Raw genomic sequence first — 21,355 nt, 5'->3', positions numbered from 1 at the left:
ATCTGCTGTAACATATGGAAATGTCCTTTTCTAGCCAATGTGTGATAACCATGATGATGGTGAAACTGCAGCAATCATTTTGTGCAATGTATGTGGAAACCTATGTACTGACTGTGACAGATTCCTTCATCTTCATCGGCGAACCAAAACTCATCAAAGACAGGTGACGATTTCTGCATTTACATGCATAACAGTGTCTGGAACATAAAATATATTCAGTGAGAAATAAAAGTGGGAAAGAGAATTGGTGTCATGGGGAAGAAAAATGGACCTTGGAATCAAAGACCTTGGTGGAATTCCCAGCTGTCTCATTTACCAACTGTGTCAATCAAGAATGTCGTTTAATCTCTGAGACTTGGTTTCCACATTTATAAAAAATGAGGTGGTTGTGAAGGTTAACGAGAAGACTAGAAATACCTAAAGTTTCTTAGAGTGCCTAATAAATTATTCATTATTGCATAATTAAATTTTATACATCTTCTTTGAGAGTGATAAATTTATTTCCCTCTTTTTTTTAATGATACTATAGGTCTTCAAGGAAGAAGAAGAAGCTATAAAGGTTGACCTTCATGAAGGTTGTGGCAGAACCAAACTGTTCTGGTTGATGGCATTAGCAGATTCTAAAACAATGAAGGCAATGGTGGAATTCCGAGAACATACAGGTAAACAGATTTAGGACTGAATCATGCCTAGCAAGTAGAGTGAACCATCCCTACTGATTATGGTTCAACTAGATGTTGGTTTAATTTAATCATTTAATGTGAATAATTTTGAGTGTTTCCTGATAAGTGATTATGACAGCATTGATCACCATCTATATTTTTATATCAGTGTTCTATATTATAAACTAGCTGTGCGACCTTGAGCAAGTCATTTTATCTGAAACATGAATTTTTCATTTTGATTTTTTTTAACTTTTTTCATCTTTTGATTTTTTTCTGGAGTATTTTCAGCTTAAAGGTACATTGAATCTTAGCAATTCCCGATTTTCAGCACCTCTTTAGTCTGCTGTTTTTCTGACACAAATTTCTAATTTTGGTGTTAGGCATAAATCTGACAAATTTAAATATGAATAACTTTTCATGCTCCAAGAGCATAGTCTTTTTTTCTCTCACTGCTGGTTTTTTTCCACCTATTATTCCTCCATATAATATATATTACATTAGTAACTGTTCTAGTGTTTGAACCATCCTTGTAATTATGATATAAACTGTTCATTTAAAAATATATTTTCTATAAATATTGCTAAATTCAGGTATTGTATTTAGATTTTTATACAATATTTATGTTTTATAATGAGCTTGGTCTGTATTTTTCAAATCTTGTTTTCTTTCCTTTTGTTCTCTTATGGATTCTGTTCCTTCTTCAGCTATTTCAAATAGATTTAAATTCCTTTCAAATTGCTCTGTTACCTTAAGTTCTCTGGGAATTTTTCTGTTATTCACATTTCATATCCTCTGGTAATAGTTTTTCTCTATATCTTGTAATATTGTTGCTGGGAAAGGTACGTGAATGATTTCTCTTTCTTCCAAGTATTTTTATGTAATTTTTGTTGTTATATTTTGTCTGATATTGTGGTCTTATAATGAGGGATCTGACCATAGCTGCTCGACCTGCTGTCTTGACTAGTCTATTTCTGTGGTAAAGTATAAATAAATCAGTTAATAATTTATTTGGCTTCAGATAGCTCTTCAGTTTCTTATCCTTTTGTGTGTGTGTGATTATTTGCTTTGTAATTAGGGCAGCTTACAACCATTCGGCTACAAAACTGCCAGGCTGATTTCTCAATGATAGCAAGTGATACGTTCCTGGTTTGCTTTTTTTTTTTTTCTTTCAACTAGTTATAGTAAAATATGTAGAAAACATATGCTTAAGGAGGATTTTTCTTTTCTGCTTGCACCTAGGAAAACCCACCACAAGTAGCTCGGAGGCATGCCGTTTCTGTGGCTCCAGGAGCGGAACGGAGTTGTCTGCTGTTGGCAGTGTTTGCTCCGATGCAGACTGCCAGGTGCGTGTGGCGTCGGGCCATCACAGTGAGGAGGAGCTTGCTTACGTGTTCCCTCATGACACCTTCACTTGGTATAAGTGGGAGTTGGAGCTCAGAATCACTTTCGTTTTCTAAATTAGCATATTACCCATGTCAAGAGTTGGGTGTGTTACCAAAGCTGGAGAATGATCAGTTAAAGCCCTCAAACCCAAAGCAATCTCTTTTATGTTTCCCAGCTGTCACCATTGTATATATTTAAAATTTTCTTCTGTGCTGCTGCTGCTGCTGCTGAGTCGCTTCAGTCGTGTCCGACTCTGTGTGACCCTGTAGACGGCAGCCCACCAGGCTCCCCTGTCCCTGGGATTCTCCAGGCAAGAACACTGGAGTGGGTTGCCATTTCCTTCTCCAATGCAGGAAAGTGAAAGTGAAGTCGCTCAGTCGTGTCCGACTCTTAGCGACCCCATGGACTGCAGCCCACCAGGCTCCTCCGTCCATGGGATTTTCCAGGCAAGAGTACTGGAGTGGGGTGCCATAGATCTATGGGCTGCGTTACACATTTTATTTGTTTCCTTGAATTTGTTTAAGCCTAAACATCTATATATGTCCCATGCTATCTAAATACTTTGATTATTCACTTTAGTTAACAAGAATTTGGATAGTCCGGATAATGAAAGATGCCTGTATTTTTTGTAATCCCCATTTTAATGAAGGGTAGTTGGTTGGCAAACCACTCCAGTATTCTTGACTGGGAAATCTCATGGACAGAGGAGCTTGGCGGGCTATAGTCCATGGGGTCGCAAAGAGTCAGACATGACTGAGTGACTTAACATGCACACAGTTGGTGATTGGATAATTGTCAGGAATTTTTTTTTTAACTTCCTGGCTATGCATGATAACAAATAGACTAAACTTGCAGTTCAGTTTTTAATCAGCTTTCCCTTTATATGGAGTAAAATTTTTTTTAATCACATTAAAAGAAAAATAAACTTTGTTAATCCTAAGTTATATTCAAGCAGAGAATAAAAATAACTACTTTGTGGTTATTTAACCTTATATCTATTTCCTCTGGGAAAGTATCTTAGGAAATTAACATATTGGATATAATTTACCAGGCTGTTTGCCTTTTTTTAATATATTTTCTGTGCCGTATTATAATTCACCTTTAACAGGAGTATGCTAAGATAGCCTGTAGCAAGACCCACCCTTGTGGCCATCCATGTGGAGGTGTTAAAAACGAAGAGCACTGTCTGCCCTGTCTACACGGCTGTGATAAAAATGCCACCACCCTGAAGCAGGACGCCGATGACATGTGCATGATCTGTTTCACGGAAGCACTCTCGGCCGCACCAGCCATTCAGGTTGTCTGTGCTTGTAAAGCATTAAGTGTCTAGATTTTTCAGTAAGAAATATAAATATACTCATCAAGTAAAGAAGTGATTGACTCTCTTATAATTGGGTGAAACTGTCCCACTAATGTCTACCAGTTTCTTAAAGAGCAAATGCTCTTTTTGTTCTGTGTCCATGTTGTACACTGAGCTTTTATCTGTGGTTTGTATGAGCCTGTATAGTCAAGTGAATGTCTAAAGTGTTCATAAGGGAGAAAAAAAATAATTATTCAATAGCTTCTCTCTTCTTAATTTCCAAAATTCAGCATGGCATTTTACAGCATTATGTAATTGATCCGTGCATAATAATACATACCTCTATATATAATGTATATACATACATCTGTAATATACTAGTAATATTATGGAAGTTACAATTTGCTCAGTAAGATTTTCATTAACATTTACTGGTTGTTTGTTTATATGTTCAGTTCTTGTGACTCTAAGACAATGAGTATTCTCAAAAACAAATCTTAAATTTTTTAATCAATAGTTTCTTCTTCTTCCTAAGAGGTACAAAACTGAATATTTCTCATTTCTCCCTAACCCAGCTTACTGTCTATAAGGTGATATTGATACATAAATAATGAAAATTGGGAGAAGCTGAAGATCTTGTTCGTAATGTCCCATGAATAACAGAAGGCTGGAATTTCATTCTACTAAATTTCTAGATTTTTCTCTTACCTGCTCTAAGTAGCAGCCTACACTGAATCATCTGTCAGTTATTCGTAATTATGGTTATTACATGTGGTTATATCCCTTCTCCTTTTTTCCTTTAAGCTGGACTGCAGTCATGTATTCCACTTACAGTGCTGTCGACGAGTTTTGGAAAACAGATGGCTTGGTCCAAGGATAACATTTGGATTTATATCTTGTCCCATTTGCAAGGTATGGAAAGCATCAGAAATTACCTACTTCCTATTTATGTTCATCTCTGTCTTCATCTTTTGTCTTTCAAAATAAACACGTGGCAGCATCTCTAGGTGACCTTCCCAGTCTGCTGTGTCTCAACAGCCCCCTTCAGTTTCTACTCTGTTCACACAGGTAGTACCTAAGAATATAATAAGATCTGTATCTATTATAATACATTTCAAGACATTAATTGTCCCTGAAAAGCTAATTAAGTTAAACTATTACATCAGGAAATTGATGTAGACATTGTCGTGCATCGAAGGGCACACATCACTGCTTTCAGACCTCTCAGGGTTCAGACCACATGACAGAAGAGTGCATGACTACCCAAAAGAAGAATGAGCCTGTGGTGCCAGTAGGTGCTCACAGCTGCCATAAGAGAGTAAAACCTGGGCTTGAAGTGCCATTAGGACAGATTCCTTAGAGCGCAGGGAAAACAAGGAGAAAATTCTCCACATTGTGACACATCTCTGCAAAGGTAGTGACCAGAGTAGCAGTTATTTTGGCAGGCTAACAGTGCTTAACACAGAAGCTTGTTCACGGGTGTGCTTGCACAGGGTGTGTAGCGTGTAACATGGACTCAGCACAGCCATTGGTAAGACTGAGCCACGTTCAAAAAGACGGTAGTATTTTCTCTCCCTTTTCGTTTGGTGCTTCAGAGAAAAGTCACGTTTAGGAAATGATACAGGAAAATAATAGAGAAATACTATTTGTTCATTTCTATTATGTAACCTCCCCTACCCCCAAGGAACCAAAACACACACACACACACATTTGTGGCAGCAGGGTAACCTTTCATTCCAGGAACAGCTAAGGCCGCAGGAGATATATTTCATGCTAGGAAATATGAAGCTGCTGCAGTGGAATTTTCATGTTTGTGCCCCACTTTCGCTGCTCTTGGGAAAATACAGGCTTGTGAGGACTGTCCAGGATTATTTTTCAATGATATTTTATTTAGGAAATGTTTTCATTATCTCCTAGCACCGTGCTTGGCACTTAGATGAACACTGTTTCTTGAATTAATAAATAAACGATTCTTTTGGGTAGAGAATGTTCTTTTTTTTTTTAATTTCAGAACAAGATAAATCATATAGTGTTAAAAGACCTGCTTGATCCAATAAAAGAGCTCTATGAGGATGTCAGAAGAAAAGCCCTGATGAGACTGGAATACGAGGGTCTGCATAAGAGCGAAGCTATCACAACTCCTGGTGTGAGATTTTACAATGACCCCGCTGGCTATGCCATGAATAGATACGCATATTATGTCTGTTACAAATGCAGAAAGGTATGCTGTTAATCATATGACCAGTTTTTAAGAACTAGAGATTACCTATGCGATTAAGAAGTTGAATTGTCAAATGACATCTAATTATTCTCATACCTTCAGTCTGAAGTTAAAAATGAAAACGTTTGGTGCTCTGCTTCAAGTAGAATTTATTTTCTTAGTTTGTTTTGGGCTTTTTTAAAAAAATATATACAAATTGTTTCCAGAACATGAAATATTTCTCTGCATAATCTCTTTCCCATCAGTATTGTTTGTTGAATCCAGTTACTTCTTAAATAAACTTCTCTTGCTTGATTAACTCTTTTGACCTTTCCCTTCTAAAAATCCTTGCCTCCTCGGTTTCCAGGACAAGACTTTTCCTGGTATCTTCCTGCCTTTCTGGTCACTGCTCTTTAATTCCCTCATAGAGTTTCTTTTTATTCACCTACTCTTACATATTGTTTCCCCAGCCATCCATTCTAGCCCAGTAACACCTCTGTGCCTTTGGTGACCTGCAGACACATGCCTTTGCCTACCTGTATTGTTCTGACCCTCCAGAATTTTTGAGATTTAGATATAAATATCCAGTTGTCTACCAGACATTTAGATTTCTCACAGATACTTCTGACTGTCTCAATCTCCAGTCTGTATTAACAAAGTTGGTTCTGCCTCTCAATCTCTTCTGAGCTTTTTTCCTTTTTCCTACATCTTCAGCAACCTGAATCATTTCCTTTGGTAATTATAGGAGGAACCTTCTCTCTGGGCTCATTGTGTGGAGCCCCTAACCCCTCCACTCCATGCTCCACACTTAGAATTCCACTGGTCGCTGTTCTGCTTACAACCCTGTAGCCCGCCCCCGCCACACACAGCAGCTCTCCAAGTCTCATCTCCCGACATGCTTCCATTTGTGCCCCATGCAGCAGATTACAGAACAACTTGCAATTCCCCAAACTGGGCCACGTGTGCTCACTCACTGGCACCTGCATGCCGTCCTGTAGGCCTTTCTCTCCCTGGAATGCTCTTCTCTGCCTCCTTCTCTGCATCTTACTCTCACCTGTGACCCACCCATCCACACACGCCCTGATACGTGATCAAATCTGTCTGATCACACTTCTGGATTTGGCTCAGGCTTCTCTGTAGTGTGCCCCGCCCCCTCAGTGCCACCACGCCATTCTGATGTCTTGAATACATCTATCTTAACCCTTCTTATTCTGCATCACAGTGATGTTCACATGTCTCTCTGTCCCACTTGGTAAGTTCCATGAGGATGAACACAACTTTTTAAAATTTCTCTACCTCCAGTAGTTGGTGCTTATTAGACACCATTAATTGGAGAATGAATGAAGGAAGGAAGAAATCAATATATGAAAGATAGTCTCTCAACATAAGGAAAAGAAAATACAGATAATGAATGGCAGGCTAAATAGACGAAAGCCAGGAAGGCAAACAAATATCCACACTCGAGGAAAGACCAGTGTGTACCATTTATTTGTGAACCTTGAATTATTACAAAGAATAAAATGTTATTTCTCTGTGTTTAATGTACTGGATCTCATAAATGAATATTGTACTACCATACAGATGAGAGTCAAATGCCTTAGGAAGCCGAGCCAGGAATCTCGAAAAGTGAAACAACTGGAATAGGCCCCCAGGACAAATGAAATACTTCTGAGGCCTGATTTAGCCAGTGCACGACCATTTATAACCTCTGTATCAATGAAGCCTTGTCTTTCGACCTGTTTTCTAGTACAGATAATAACTTTCTATTGACTCATTTATACAGAATTATGGATACAGTTTCTTTGGCTATGAGACATGTTATATATGCAGAATGCCCCAATTATAATTGAATTTATTTTGTGCCCAAAGCAAATACAGATAAATTACCCATTGTGGTAATTTCATATATTCAAGTATCTGTATTAGATACTGTTGAGTTCCTGCATACAGTGTAGCTCTGTGAGTATGAGCAGTGTTCTGAATGGAATATCTAATATTTATTTTAGGCATATTTTTAGAGGAGTAGATGGGAATATGGTATTTAATATGTCAAAAAGGAAAAACTATTCAAACTTTGCCTTGGAAAAGCATAGTTTCTCTTTACTACTTAATATACTGTTCTTGATATTTATTTGGAATACTATCCATTCTTTTGTTATTTTGCTATCACAGTTCAGTCTTTGAACTTCCTACTGTAAGCATGAATCCATTCCAGAATTGCAGAAACCATATTTCTTGTCCTGATCTGTTTCTTACAGCGGCATCCTGTATATATTCCGCTTGGCATTGCAAGGGAATGTCTAACAGACAATAATATTTCCAGAGGCCTCTCGATTTCACTTCCACTGCAGCCACACTGAACCTCCCATGGCAGAGTTCTCTGTTTGCTGCTGTAATCTAAGTCTCTTCCCTCCTTAGGCATATTTTGGTGGTGAAGCTCGCTGCGATGCTGAGGCTGGACAAGGGGATGATTATGATCCTAGAGAACTCATTTGTGGTGCCTGTTCTGATGTGTCCAGGGCTCAGGTGGGAGAACATTTTATTAGAAGGAACAGTTTAGAAATGTTAAACATCTGTTTTTTTAGACTACTAGTATAATATCATGGGGATGGTATAATAGGCTTCTTCCCCAGTATTTTCTGCGATTTATAGGGCAGAGTATAATTTTCCAGATCATCTTGTATATATTATCTCTTTTGGATGCTGTTGGTATTTGCATTTTATAATTTTGTGTCCCATAAAATAATCACCATGTATCAACAAGTAATAAATTTTACTTATTTCGTTTTCTTAAACCTGCAGGCACACTTTTAGGATTTTCTCCATTTCAATGAAATCTTAACAGTACATCTCTGAGAATGAGAGATAAAAGAAATATTAATAAGTTTTCAATTTTGTTGACCAAGAAGCATTCACAGAGAAATTATATGGATAGCTTATTAAATAAGTTGTTTATTATGGAGCTGGGATTTAAACTTGGGACTTCGTCCAAACCTTTTGGGCCAAGCCACACATTTATTCAGTGTTTTAATGTATGTATCATCAAGTTTTCAATCAGTTTTGAGAGCTATGTATACTCTCAAAGCATGAATTACTGAGCTATGTATATGATTATATTAAGTATAGTTGAAATAGACTCACCGTAGTCTTGTATTTATTTTCTTTCGCTGTAGATGTGTCCAAAACATGGCACAGACTTTTTGGAGTATAAGTGTCGCTACTGCTGCTCAGTAGCTGTCTTTTTCTGTTTCGGAACAACACATTTTTGTAATGCTTGTCATGATGATTTTCAGAGAATGACTAGCATTCCTAAGGAAGAACTTCCACACTGTCCTGCAGGTATGCTTTCAATATTTATAAATACGATTATGATGTACATGGTCTCTAGTTTTATTTCATGATCCCACGAGAACACTTTGTTTCAAGTGGTAGAAATCCAGTTCAAACTGTCCTAAACAAAGGGATTCCTCAGCCCTTGTAAGCTTCCGGCTTTCTGAGTGAAGTAGAAAGATGACCATCAGGAGCGAGGGGCTCAGAGCGTGGGGACTGAGAAGGAAGTCAGCTAAGGATTAGTAGAAGGATTGCTGCTCAGTACTAAAGTGCCGTGAGAGGTTTGAAATTATTAATTGATAATAGAACCATTTAAAAGGATTTTGGTGGGGGTGGGGGGAGTCACACATCTGCCTTTATTGTGAGCAGCTATGAATTTTTTTTTGTTTTTAAATGAAGTCTGGAATCAGCACCATAAAGTGGACAAGTGATTTAATCTAGAATGGCTAGGAATCGGCAGCATAGTGAGTGAGCATCAGAGAGCCAAGGGAATTAAAGAAGCCACTGAGAATACAGGGGAAATGATGGTCTTTGGAGGTCAGGCTGAGAGAAAATGAATGTGAAACCAAAAGGAGACTGAAAAAGTCAGAAGAGGTCGGGAGGCTAGTGATCACAGTAAGGTGGAATATCAGGCTGAACAGAAGTGAGAGCAGTGGAAGGGGAGATAAAATGTGAACATAGAGGAGACAGATCTAAACCTAGTCAAAATGCACACAAACACGCACACACCACATACACCAGTATATAGTGTTGTTAAAGCTGGGGAAGGAGACACACACTTGCATCCATTGCTTACCAGCATGCAAATGGCAGAACCCTGAGGTCCCTTTCAAAGTTGCAAATTTATCTACCCTTCAGTGATCCCACTTCTGGGGATACACCTACATATGTGAGAAAAATACTGAAGAGCAGATATACAGGGTTATTCATCACATCCTTGTTTATAATAATACAAATCTGTAAACAATGCAGGTATCCCATAAGAGGTTGGTTAAATGCTAGTTACTGTGCTCTATTAAAGAATGAAAGGGATTGAGGATGGAGTTTCTATGTACTAAAATGAAAAGATCTGTAGGAGATGCTATTAAATGAAAAGTCAGAGCAATGTGCATAGGATGCTGCCTTTTGTAAGAAGGAGGGAAATGGAAAGGTATATTCTATTTGCATTTAAAAAGCACTGGAAAAATTCATAAACTAATAAGATTGATTATTGCGGGAAATAGGAAAAATTGGCTGAAAATGGGGCAAAAGTGACTTCTTTTTGCGTGTAATTTTTAAAGTATTTTTATTTTTAAACCATGTGAAATATATTATCTATTCCAAAACAAAGATAATAAGATGAGTAGGGTTTGTTTGGGTTTTTTTTAGTATGGCTACTCTGCTGTTTGCTTGTGTCAAATAAAGATTGTAACTGTTCTCCCTCTAAAAACTTCTTTTTTTTTTTATACAGTAGAAGTACTTTATGACTTTGAAAGAAGCAGGATGAGAATAATGTGAGACTAGAGTGTTGAGTATAATGGTCATGATAAGCAGGAGGGGGAGTGTTGAGCTACGGTCAGCGAAAGAAGGGTGTGAAAAGGGGACGGTGTTGTATGGACAAGGACAAGAGTCCAGATTAAGAAGTTGAAGAAGAGAATCCCTCTGTCTGTCCATTCCTCTCTAGAAAATTTATTGACTGCCTTGTTGGTACTAGGGTACTTACTCTTCACAGCACTTGTGAGTTAGGTATTGATGAGGGCCTAGGAGTCAGAAAAGTTACGTTAATTTGCCACCGTTTCCTTATCAGTAAAATGGGGTATTTTCTGCCTCTGTGGCTCTTAGAGAACTGAGTAGATTGCTATATTAGCGCCTCAACAGTATGCACACAAACCTCTGCAGGTGTTTTTACTTTCATTTTTATTTTAATTTTTTTTTTTTACCATCACATTAGATTTGTGTGTGTGTGTTTTAATTATATTCTTTTGCCTCCTTCATAATGTATACAGGTCCCAAAGGCAAACAGTTAGAAGGAACCGAATGTCCTCTCCATGTTGTTCATCCTCCCACTGGAGAAGAGTTTGCTCTGGGTTGTGGAGTGTGCAGAAATGCTCACACTTTTTAGAACACTCAGATTCCTTTGTCTACAGAGAGAGAAGTTGCCTTCATCTCCCAAGCGGATGTGGTGAAGTTTAAACTCTGCTCAGGATAAGGACGGGACCATTTTTACATCCATAAAAATGAACCATTCACAGTGCAAGACGGATGCCAAATACCATGTACATAATTCTTGCTATGGAAAGTTTCCCCATTGTTTCAGTTTATCTTCTTTTTGAACCAAGACATCAAACTTGTGAGGTGTTTGCATGTGGCCATTATCGTCACTGGCCTGTGAAGCATTGGACATTTATAGATAATTGATATCAAAGAATTGCCATGCCCATGGACTGAGAATGATACTGGCTTTCAAGCAAAAAAAGAAAAATAATCATTGTTTATTGTATACTGCCTTTTTTGTAATCCTGTACAATTGCATCACGGGTGGGGATAAAAAGAGGAATATTCTGTTTTATTTCCTAGACTGTTATTTAAAAAAAAAAAAATTGTGTTAGGATGGCATATAAATGTAATAAGTATCACTGTATATAAAGATATCAATGTTTGTCCTGTATAAGAATTACTAAATTTACAAATGCAGTTTCATTTAAACTTCTAGGTTAAGTTTGAGCCTGAAATTTTAATGAAGTGCAATACTGAGTGTGCCTCATTATCTCGCAGCTGTAAACATATTGGAATGTACATGTCAATAAACCACTGTACATTTTTATACAGTGATAAAGTCTAACAAGTGTGTATAGAGTTGACTTGGGAACTGTAACTGTAAGTCACTTCAGTCGTGTCCGACTCTGTGCAACCCCATAGACGGCAGCCTGTGTGCAACCCCATAGACGGCAGCCCACCAGGCTCCCCCCTCCCTGGGATTCTCAAGGCAAGAACACTGGAGTGGGTTGCCATTTCCTTCTCCAATGCATGAAAGTGAAAAGTGAAAGTGAAGTTGCTCAGTCGCGTCGGACTCAGCGACCCCATGGACTGCAGCCTACCAGGCTCCTCCGTCCATGGTATTTTCCAGGCAAGAGTACTGGAGTGGGGTGCCAAGACAGTCTAAATACCTAAGGTCTAAAACCTCTATCCAGTTTTCCTTGGAAAGGAATTTACTAACATAGCACAAATCATAACTTTCATAACTTTTAGGGAAAATAAAGAGTAGTAATGAAGTACAGTGCTGGAATCTTAACACTGGAGGGAGAGATGGATGGATAGATAAATAGATATAAATGGACATATGCCAGAGATAGAAGAAAACATTTAGGAAATTGACCAACCCCCCCCCCCATTTTCTTAACCAGTATCTTTTTGAACTTTTGTAACATGACCAACAAAATCACTAGTCTTTATTTATTACAGACTGTGTGTTTTGGTAGATCATTTTTTACAGTTAAATCAGATTATATTTATTTTATGAGACCAACAAAAGTTTTGATCAGTTTTGTTCTAAATTCCCGCTGTTGAAAATATATAATTTATCAGCATCCATTATTTTAATGCCATTTGTTAAACATTCATGAGAAATTTTAAATAATCTTTGCTTTGAGGGAACTTAAAATATAAAGAAAAGATCAAGTCTGAGCACAGATAACTAATCAGAGCATCTTGTAATAAATCACATAAAAATTTCCAAGACAAATGCTTCAGGGTTTGGGAAAGATTGTTGGTGGTGGTATTTTGTTTTTGTTATTTTTGTTGTTGGGAGTGGGGTTAGCTAAGAGGCCCTTTAAGCTGCCTCTTGAAAAACAAATAGCATTTCAAAGGCGGAGATGTAGAGAAAGGCCTGAGGAAAAAAGTAGGTGCACAGAAAATTCTAGAATGTGATAGAACAGTGTGAGTAGTCAAACTTTCCTGGTGTTGAAAACCTTACTGCAAAAAAAAAAAAAAAAAAAACTAAAGATCACAAAAACTGAAAGAGTCGCTCAGTCCTGTCTGACTCTGCGACCCCAGGGACTGTACAGACCATGGAATTCTCCAGGCCAGAATACTGGAGTGGGTAGGCCTTCCCTTCTACAGGGGAGCTTCCCAACCCAGGGATCAAACCCAGGCGTCTCACAAAGACTGATGTGATGCAGTTCATGCAGGGAGGGGCTTGCTGAGCCAGAATGAACTTTGAAACGGTACAAAATTCCCCTTTCATCTAAATAAGGTACATCTGAACCATCCCTGAAAAAGTAATGACAATACTTCCTTTCAAATCCCTCAGGAGAAGGACATTATGCAGACTTCCTTTGTATTAGTGACAGTGCCCCAGAGTTGCAAGCCACGTTTAATTGCCCAGTGTGTTCAAAAGTGAGGGGAGTAATTTGTTGTTACTGAGGGCATTTCTGGTGGTCCCAAGTCAAACCAAAAGGGTTGCAGGCAGGACTCGTTCAATTTCAACTTTCAGAATACTTTGGATTAATCATTCTGGAAGAAACCCTGATACCTGAAACAGAAAAGGGTGCTGAATGCATTCACATGTTAATAAGCCCTCCCAGTTTGTCTTTGACAAAGGGCTAGATGGGACTCTTTCCCTAAATTCAAAAAGATTCCAGAACCTTCAGGGCAACACAGCCGTTTTCTTGAAGAGTCATTCTGCCCTGATGATGTTGGGCAACAGATATCAGGAAGGGATGGTGACACTGTTCCCAGACAGCCCCTCAGCCTGGCTTCCACCTCAGCAAAGCTCTGCCTCTCCCTCCTTTCCCAGCCCTGCCTTCCACAGTACTTCTGTCCCACACCCAGGCCTGTGGGAGGATTCTGAGGGCACAGGCTCAGGACTGGCTTTCAGAGTTTCCAGAAATCACAAAGTAGGTCAGAGACAGAAGCAATTCCTGGGTTCACCCCAGAAAACCAGATGTGATGAGGCTGCGGTGAACACATCTGACTTCAACTCATCAGCCACAGGAATGAAACTTAAGAATGCCACACAGATAGGAGGCGCCACAGACACTTGAGAACTGTGATCTGTATAAGTAGGAAGAAGGAAGGAAAACTGTGGAACTGGCTTGACTGGTGTGAGCCGTCTCAAGTGAATAATGCTGTTGATAGCAGGGATAAAAACAGCAAAGCCCTGAAACATTCTCTCAGTGACTCCAGTTTCTCTCTGTTTTTAAGGAAACTATTTTTAGTCATATTCCAAACGTCTCAAAACCAGAAAAGTATTTTATGAGTAAGTACGTTCTGACTAAGCACAGAAGGCCAATGGCTCGGGCATACACGTGGCTCAAGCGTACTGTGCACCAAGGTTGCAGTTGCTGTGCACGGAACACACCAGGCAGGAAACAGCAGAATCATGAGAGCAAGTGTTGGAGATTCTGGAAATAAGCTCTTTTTCTGTTATATTTTCAGACCTGGAAAAAGCCAGTTTTCTTAAGCAGCTTTCTGGCCAGTCTGTTAAGGTCTAAAAATTCCTTATTCCATCAGTAAGCATTTTTGAAAAATATATGCAGTTGTCTGTTAACTTTTCACATACAGTGATTACTTATTCTCCTTCTTTTTCAGCTTTTCTCAGCCCGACATCTCTCTCTGGCCACTCTGGCACTGAATTCCACCATTGCCTAGTCACACGTGTTTCTGACGGTGGTGATATGATGGAAAAGTACCACTCCTTTTCCTGAGAACTGCCAGCAGTACAACCGAAGTCAGAGGACTTGGGTTCAAGTCTCGAGTCAGCCTCGGTTTTGACTGTGTCACCTTAAGTCAGTCACTAATTCCTTTTGGTCACAGCTTCTTAGAAGTAATAATATCTAAGTCAGTTGAGCAAGCGTTCACAAAAGTGCTTTAACCCACACAAAGTATTATTCGAAAGTGAAGAGCAAAGAAGAACATTTATTCAACACCTCCTCAACAGCAGGCACTAAATTCTAAGCATTTTATTTAATCCTTCCAGCAACTCCATTGCTTCCCCCAAAACAGCTGCTAAGCAGACAACTGAGTAAGTAAAACGTTAATCTCATTTCAGCAGATGGTTTTAATCTCATTTCAGCGGCTTAAAGAAGTTAAAGAACTTGCATTCCGTTTCAGCTAATCTAATACAGATTTGGCTGGAGAAAAACCTGAGAGGTGAATCCAGATCTTACTGTTTTGTTGTTGTTCAGTCGTTAAGTCATGTCCAACTCTCTGCGACCCCATGGACTGCAGCAAGCCAGGCTCGCCTGTCTTCCACTGTCTCTGGAGTTTGCTCAAACCCCAAATCCTTCTACCCCATCATGCTATTACTATAACATTATCAACTGGTCTGATGAAAAGAAGTAATATGAAGTGGTAACTGGAAACTAGTAAAATGGGCAAGAGTCAAAAGGGAACAAAACAGGCTTTGCCTCCAGGACGGTGCAAGGTAGGTCTGGAAGGACCTGGCTCCCATCTTCTGGGATGTGGGGGTGTTGCGGGGGAGGGGTCAGCCAACAGCCTGCACCTGCCCCTCCTAGGAGATCCACCCTCTTCCCCTGCAGCCCTGGCCAGTGAAAGACAGAACATGGCAGGGTACAGGGCCAGGCCATTTCTGCCCAAAGAATTGCTCTTTTCTGGGCCATCTTTTTTTTTTTTAATTTATTTGACTGTGCTAGGTCTTGGTTGCAGCACTTGGGCCCTTTGTTGCTGCAAGCAGGCTTTCTCTAGCTGCAGCAAGCGGGGGCTACTCTCAGGGCAGGTAGGCTCAGTAGCTGTGGCGCATGGGCTTAGTTGCCCCAAAGCAAGTGGGATCCTAGTTCCTGGATCAGGGATCGAACCTGTGTGGGCAGGCGGATTCTTAACCACTGGACCACCAGGGAAGTCCCTTTCCTGGGCCATCTGTATACCAGCACTTGGGCTAGCCTAGCGGAGGGAGATTCCTACAGCCCTGCTGTAGTCAGAGGCTTTTCCTGCCCCATACTCCTCCCTGTCCTTTCATAGATGCCAAACCTGCACGACAGTCTGAAAGCTCTCCCTGCCCCCTCGGGCTCCCCCACCCCTTGCTCTGTCATAGGCACCCCCCCCTCCACACACACACACAGATTTCTTGCCCTTGTAATGTTATCTTGGCATCCGCCTCCTAGAGGACTTAGCTGACTGACACAGAAGGATAATATATTTTAAATGATTTATGGCTGCTTCACTTCACAAGTGACATAAGGTAACAGAAAAAAATGTATAGACTATAACAGAGATACTGGATGGAGTCACACTGAAGAAAGATTATGAAAGAAAATCAAAGCCAAGACTAGAGTATGGAGAAGGCCATGGCACCCCACTCCAGTACTCTTGCCTGGAAAATCCCATGGATGGAGGAGGCTGGTGGGCTGCAGTCCATGGGGTCGGGAAGAGTCAGACATGACTGAGCGACTTCACTTTCACTTTTCACTTTCCTGCATTGGAGAAGGAAATGGCAACCCACTCCAGTGTTCTTGCCTGGAGAATCCCAGGGACGGGGGAGCCTGGTGGGCTGCCGTCTATGGGGTCGCAGAGTTGGACACAACTGAAGTGACTTAGCAGCAGCAGCAGCAGAAGCATGCAGTAAGTAACCATGCAGTCTTCCATCGTTGCTTGAGAGAAGGCCATCAACTGCATAGTACATTTGTTAGCTAACGAAGCAGGACAAGAAACATGTCCAGTCACTACTTACAATGTCCATTTCCTCAAAAAGAGCGAGGATGGATAAGTTTTGACAAGCATAAGTGAAAAATGTATTTCAGGGAGAGAGTGTGGTGACAGCTAAGGTGTTGATGTGTTCCTTGAAGAGGAAGTAAGCTGTTTTGCTTCATTAAGTCATTTAATAAATAGCTGAGCACCTGTTCTATATCCACACTTGACAGGACATGCTCACGAGGCTGTGTTCCCACTTGCTTGGTTACCATGACTTACACGTAGAGAGTGCCTGGTAAGTGAAACGTACAAGTTAGTTAATATGTGCAGCGCTGTGCCAGCTCCTACGGACAAGACAGTTGCATAACACAAATAGAGAACATGTGAGTAACACAACATTATTACAAACTGTAATCAAAGTTTGCTAATAATAAGAGAGAACATTTGTTTAAGGCTTACAGTGGCCAATCACTGTGCAATGATTGGGTGTGGTGGACAGAATCTGCTTCAGCTTTGTCGCTCAGTTGTGTCCGACTCTGTCAAAGCTCAGGGCTGCTGGTATGATCTGGATCCTCTGGTTCATAATCAAACTCACCTATGAAAGCCCTCTGGTCACTTTCTCATTCACCTCTTAGAATTCTTCCTCCCCTGCAATGTATTTCTTCCCATCTACTGCCCATGACAGGTTTATTATATATGCAACATGGCTGAAGTCCAGGATGCTACACTGAAGTCCTGTCTTGTCATGTTCTTTAACTCTTCGAAGAAATATATATTGAGCAAGGAACTCTTCCAGGAGCCTAGAATCTGCAAGCCAGCCAAACTAAGACTCACGGTGCTTATTATATCCGAGTGGGACATTACACAACAGACATGCAAAATATAATATGCTAGGAGGTGATATGTGCTGTGAAAAAGGCAAAGGAGGTCAAGGGGGCTCCAGAGTGTTGTTTTCACTGTTTTGTCCTGGTTTTATTTATTTTTTGGTTTTGGTAATTCATTGTTGAATTTGATTAACTAATATTTCTTTCTGAATTTTTTTTACTTATAAGAAAAGCGGCGCTTCAGTTTTCCTTTCTTTTCCATATTTGGTTTGGGAATCATGAATATACTAGCTTTATAAAATGACCTGGGCAGCTTTCCCTCTTTATCCTTTTTCTCAGACAACTTGCAGAAGGACTAACTCTTCTTGGAAGTCTGGTAGGGCTCACATGTAATTCCATCTGTGTGTGTATGCGTGCTCAGTTGTTCAGTTCTGTCTGACTCTTTGTGACCCCATGGACTGTAGCCTGCTAGGCTCCTCTGTCTGTGGGATTTCCCAGGCAAGAATACTGGAATCTAGTTATTTGGGAGGGAAGGGCTTTGCTAATTACATCAATGTTTATTGATCTATTCAAGTTCTCTACTTCTTCCTGTCAATTTTGGCATTTTATATTTTTCTAGACTTTGTTTCATCTAGGCTTTCTATTTTATTATCTAATAATTATTTACAACATACTTTATTATTTTGAATACCTATAGTGGTTACCGGAGAAGGCAATGGTACCCCACTCCAGTACTCTTGCCTGGAAAATCCCATGGACGGAGGAGCCTGGTGGGCTGCAGTCTATGGGGTCGCTGAGGGTCAGACGCGACTGAGCAACTTCACTTTCACTTTTCACTTTCATGTATTGGAGAAGGAAATGGCAACCCACTCCAGTGTTCTTGCCTGGAGAATCCCAGGGACGGGGAGCCTGGTGGGCTGCCGTCTATGGGGTCGCATAGAGTCGGACACGACTGAAGTGACTTAGCAGTAGCAGTAGCATAGTGGTTACATTAATATGTGTTCCCCCTTTAAAAAATCCCGTATTTTGTTAATTTGCAACATTTTCTTAATCAATCTGACTAGAGTTGATCTACCTTATTAACTTTTATTTGAACTAGTTTTTGTTTTTGATAATCTCTGTTGTTCAGTTGCTCAGTCATATTCAACTCTTTGTGACCCCATGGATGGCAGCATGCCAGGCTTCCTTGTCCTTCACCAGCTCCTGGAGTTTGGTCAAACTCACGTCCATTGAGTCAGTGGTGCCATCCAACCGCCTCATCCTCTGTCACCCCTTTCTCCTCCTGCCTTCAATCTTTCCCAGCATCTGGGTCTCTTTCAATGAGTTGGTTCTTCACATCAGGTGGCCAAAGTATTGGAGCTACAGCTTTAGCATCAGTCCTTCGGTGAATATTCAGGGTTGATTTCCATTAGGGTTGACTAGCTTGATCTCTTTGCAGTCCAAGGGATTTTCAAGAGTCTTCTCGAGCACCACAGTTCAAAAGCATCAATTCTTCAGCACTCAGCTTTCTTTATGGTCCAACTTTCACATCTGTACACGACTACTGGAAAAGCTACAGCTTTGACTACGGGGATCTTTGTCAGCAAAATGATGATTCTGCTTTTTAATACGCCATCTAGGTTTGTCACAGCTTTCTTCCTTATTTTTTCCCTATCTTATCTTTATTAATTTCTCTTCCAGTTATCTACTACAGTATGACAAACCACTCATTACTTACTGACTGAAACAAGTGTTTATTATTGTCTGTTGGTGTTCGCTAAGTGTTGCCCTGATCTTGGGTGGCCTTGGCCTGCAACTTGGAGTGGGGCCTGGGTTCTCAGCCAGAGATTGAGGTCGGGTCATGGTGGTGAAAGCAGCAGGCCCTAGCCACTAGACCAGTGGTCAGTGCAGAAAAGAATTTCCACAAAGACAGAAAGTAGTGAAGCAAGTAAAGTATTCATTTGGAGAAAAAGAGTACAGTACGTGTGGATAGGCACACGGGCAGATTCAGAGGGAGAGTCCCCAACCTGTGCCCTCGTGGTAGATTGAATCACTTTTATAGGGTATTTCTTCCTGGTTTCCTTTGGCCAGTCATTTTGATTTGCTGGGTCCACAGTCCATATTTAGTGTATCTCAGGATCCTCCCACGTGTGTACAGGCATCTCTTAGCTAAACTAGATTCTACCAAAGAGGCTGTGGTAGCCTGGCATTAGTTAGCACCACTCCCCTTTAACCTCCAAGGTGTCTTTCTGTGCATGTATGATTGGGGAGGTCTCCTGACTTCGGAAAGGAGAAGTATGTGGTCTGAGCAGGGCCCAGCCTCCTCCCTTAATTGCCCTGCTATTCTTGTGGAGTTTCAGTCGATAGAGAATGAATCTCCAATGGCTTTACCCCAGGGAGGCCCATCTTCCTCCTGCCTCAGCCCCATGAAGCTTTGTTTTCTTCTGTTTTGGTGACTAGTTCTTCTAGCACACTGACCGAAGAATAAGCATTGACTTGGAGGTATTGATTTTGAAGACAGAGTTGAGGCAATTAGAAAGCCTTCAGTACAGAAAAATAAAAATAAAATAGAGGGAAAGTTAGGAAATAAAGAGATATGAGAGGCAAACCTCCATGCAGAAAAATCCCAAATAATTTATGTAGATAGTCTCACCTCAGGAGATGGAACATAACTTTCTCCAACCTTTCAGTGTGAGGTGAACCCAGAGACTTCCTCCCAATAAGGATAGTCTGGAAAGGGAGAAAAAAAAAATTTACATTTCTTGACTTAAAAAAAAAAGCACAATGTGAAAGTTGCAAGTTAAGCTTCATTTGGGGGAAAATGAGGACTGCAGCCTAGGAGACAACACCTCAGATAGCTCTGAGAAACTGCTCCAAAGAGGTACAGGAGAAGGTCAGTATATATGTGATTTTGGTGAAGGAAGAGTACATGCAATCAAGCACATATTTTTTCCAGAAGGTTTCTGCTAGTTTGGTGAAGCTTTCTGCTAGTCACAAGGAACAGCCATCACCATGAAAGATTTTAGTGCTGTTCTAGATATGAGGGGGCTTTCCCAGTGGTAAAGAATCTGCCTGCCAATGCAGAAGATATAAGAACTGTAGGTTCGATCCCTGGGTTGGGAAGATCCTCTGGAGGAGGGCATGGCATCCCACTCCAATATTCTTGCCTGGAGTATCCCATGGACAGAGGAGCCTGGCAGGCTACAGTCCATAGGGTATCAAAGAGTCAGACATGACTGAAGTGACTTCACACGCATGTACATTAGATATAAGGAGGTATAAGAACTGGGCTCATAAAATCAGTTCCTGAAAATATCTGAAGACCTGTTATGCCAGATTTCCCCCAGAGCACAGAGTGCCTCATTTCTACTCTCCACCCTGAACTCATTTCAGAGGGTCTTGAAAATCAGCAGCTGCAGTAGCACATGATTTAATCCTGGTGGAGACAGATGGCAAGTGCCAGTTTGTAGTTGATACATTAGAGCATCTTGACCTCAAACTCTGATGAATGTTAGCATCAATAGAGAGAAATCCTTTGACAGTATGTACCCTTGATATGATATGATGACAGTGATACTTTATTCATGTGTGTCCTTCCTCTGAAACACTCATAACCTCAGTCTGACCATGAATGAGAAAACAAGACCCCAGTTGAGGAACATTCTACAAAATTCTGGAACAGTGCTCCTAAAAACTGTGAAGGTCATCGAAACAAAGAATTATAAGATGGTATTGAAAGAACTACTCAACATAACCTAACCTATCCTGATCATCCCAGCAGATGGGATACACTATCTGCAGATAATTTAAAAACAATAATAAATCTGACTCAGTGTTGGTTTGTTTTTTATTATCACATGTACCAACAATCCTAAACTGAGTCGGTAACAAAATATTCTTCCTTGCTGAACCACATTACTCAACAGCCACCCTCTCCCTTCCCCAGACAGTGTCACCGATCTTGAAAAACAGAACTGAAAAATTTAAGTATTGACTAATTTTTTATTTATGGCTGTGCTGGGTCTTCGTTGTGCACAGGATTTTCTCT

General features: G+C 40.4%; 1 protein-coding gene across 1 annotated transcript in view; it reads left to right on the top strand.

Moving 5' to 3' along the window:
• The window catches only part of MYCBP2 (MYC binding protein 2), a 270,674-nt gene extending 258,975 nt beyond the window's left edge, over nucleotides 1-11,699 (top strand). The window contains 9 exon segments of the mRNA NM_001192817.3: nucleotides 35-163; nucleotides 530-662; nucleotides 1,905-2,008; nucleotides 3,157-3,345; nucleotides 4,153-4,260; nucleotides 5,360-5,569; nucleotides 7,967-8,074; nucleotides 8,722-8,887; nucleotides 10,864-11,699. Of these exon segments, the coding sequence (NP_001179746.2) occupies nucleotides 35-163; nucleotides 530-662; nucleotides 1,905-2,008; nucleotides 3,157-3,345; nucleotides 4,153-4,260; nucleotides 5,360-5,569; nucleotides 7,967-8,074; nucleotides 8,722-8,887; nucleotides 10,864-10,979 (1,263 nt within the window). The 3' untranslated portion in view covers nucleotides 10,980-11,699.
• The last annotated feature ends 9,656 nt before the right edge of the window (nucleotides 11,700-21,355 follow it).

Source organism: Bos taurus, chromosome 12 (genome assembly GCF_002263795.3).
Source record: "Bos taurus isolate L1 Dominette 01449 registration number 42190680 breed Hereford chromosome 12, ARS-UCD2.0, whole genome shotgun sequence".
NCBI classification, from domain to species: domain Eukaryota; kingdom Metazoa; phylum Chordata; class Mammalia; order Artiodactyla; family Bovidae; genus Bos; species Bos taurus.
This window is presented reverse-complemented; position numbering and strand designations above follow the sequence as displayed.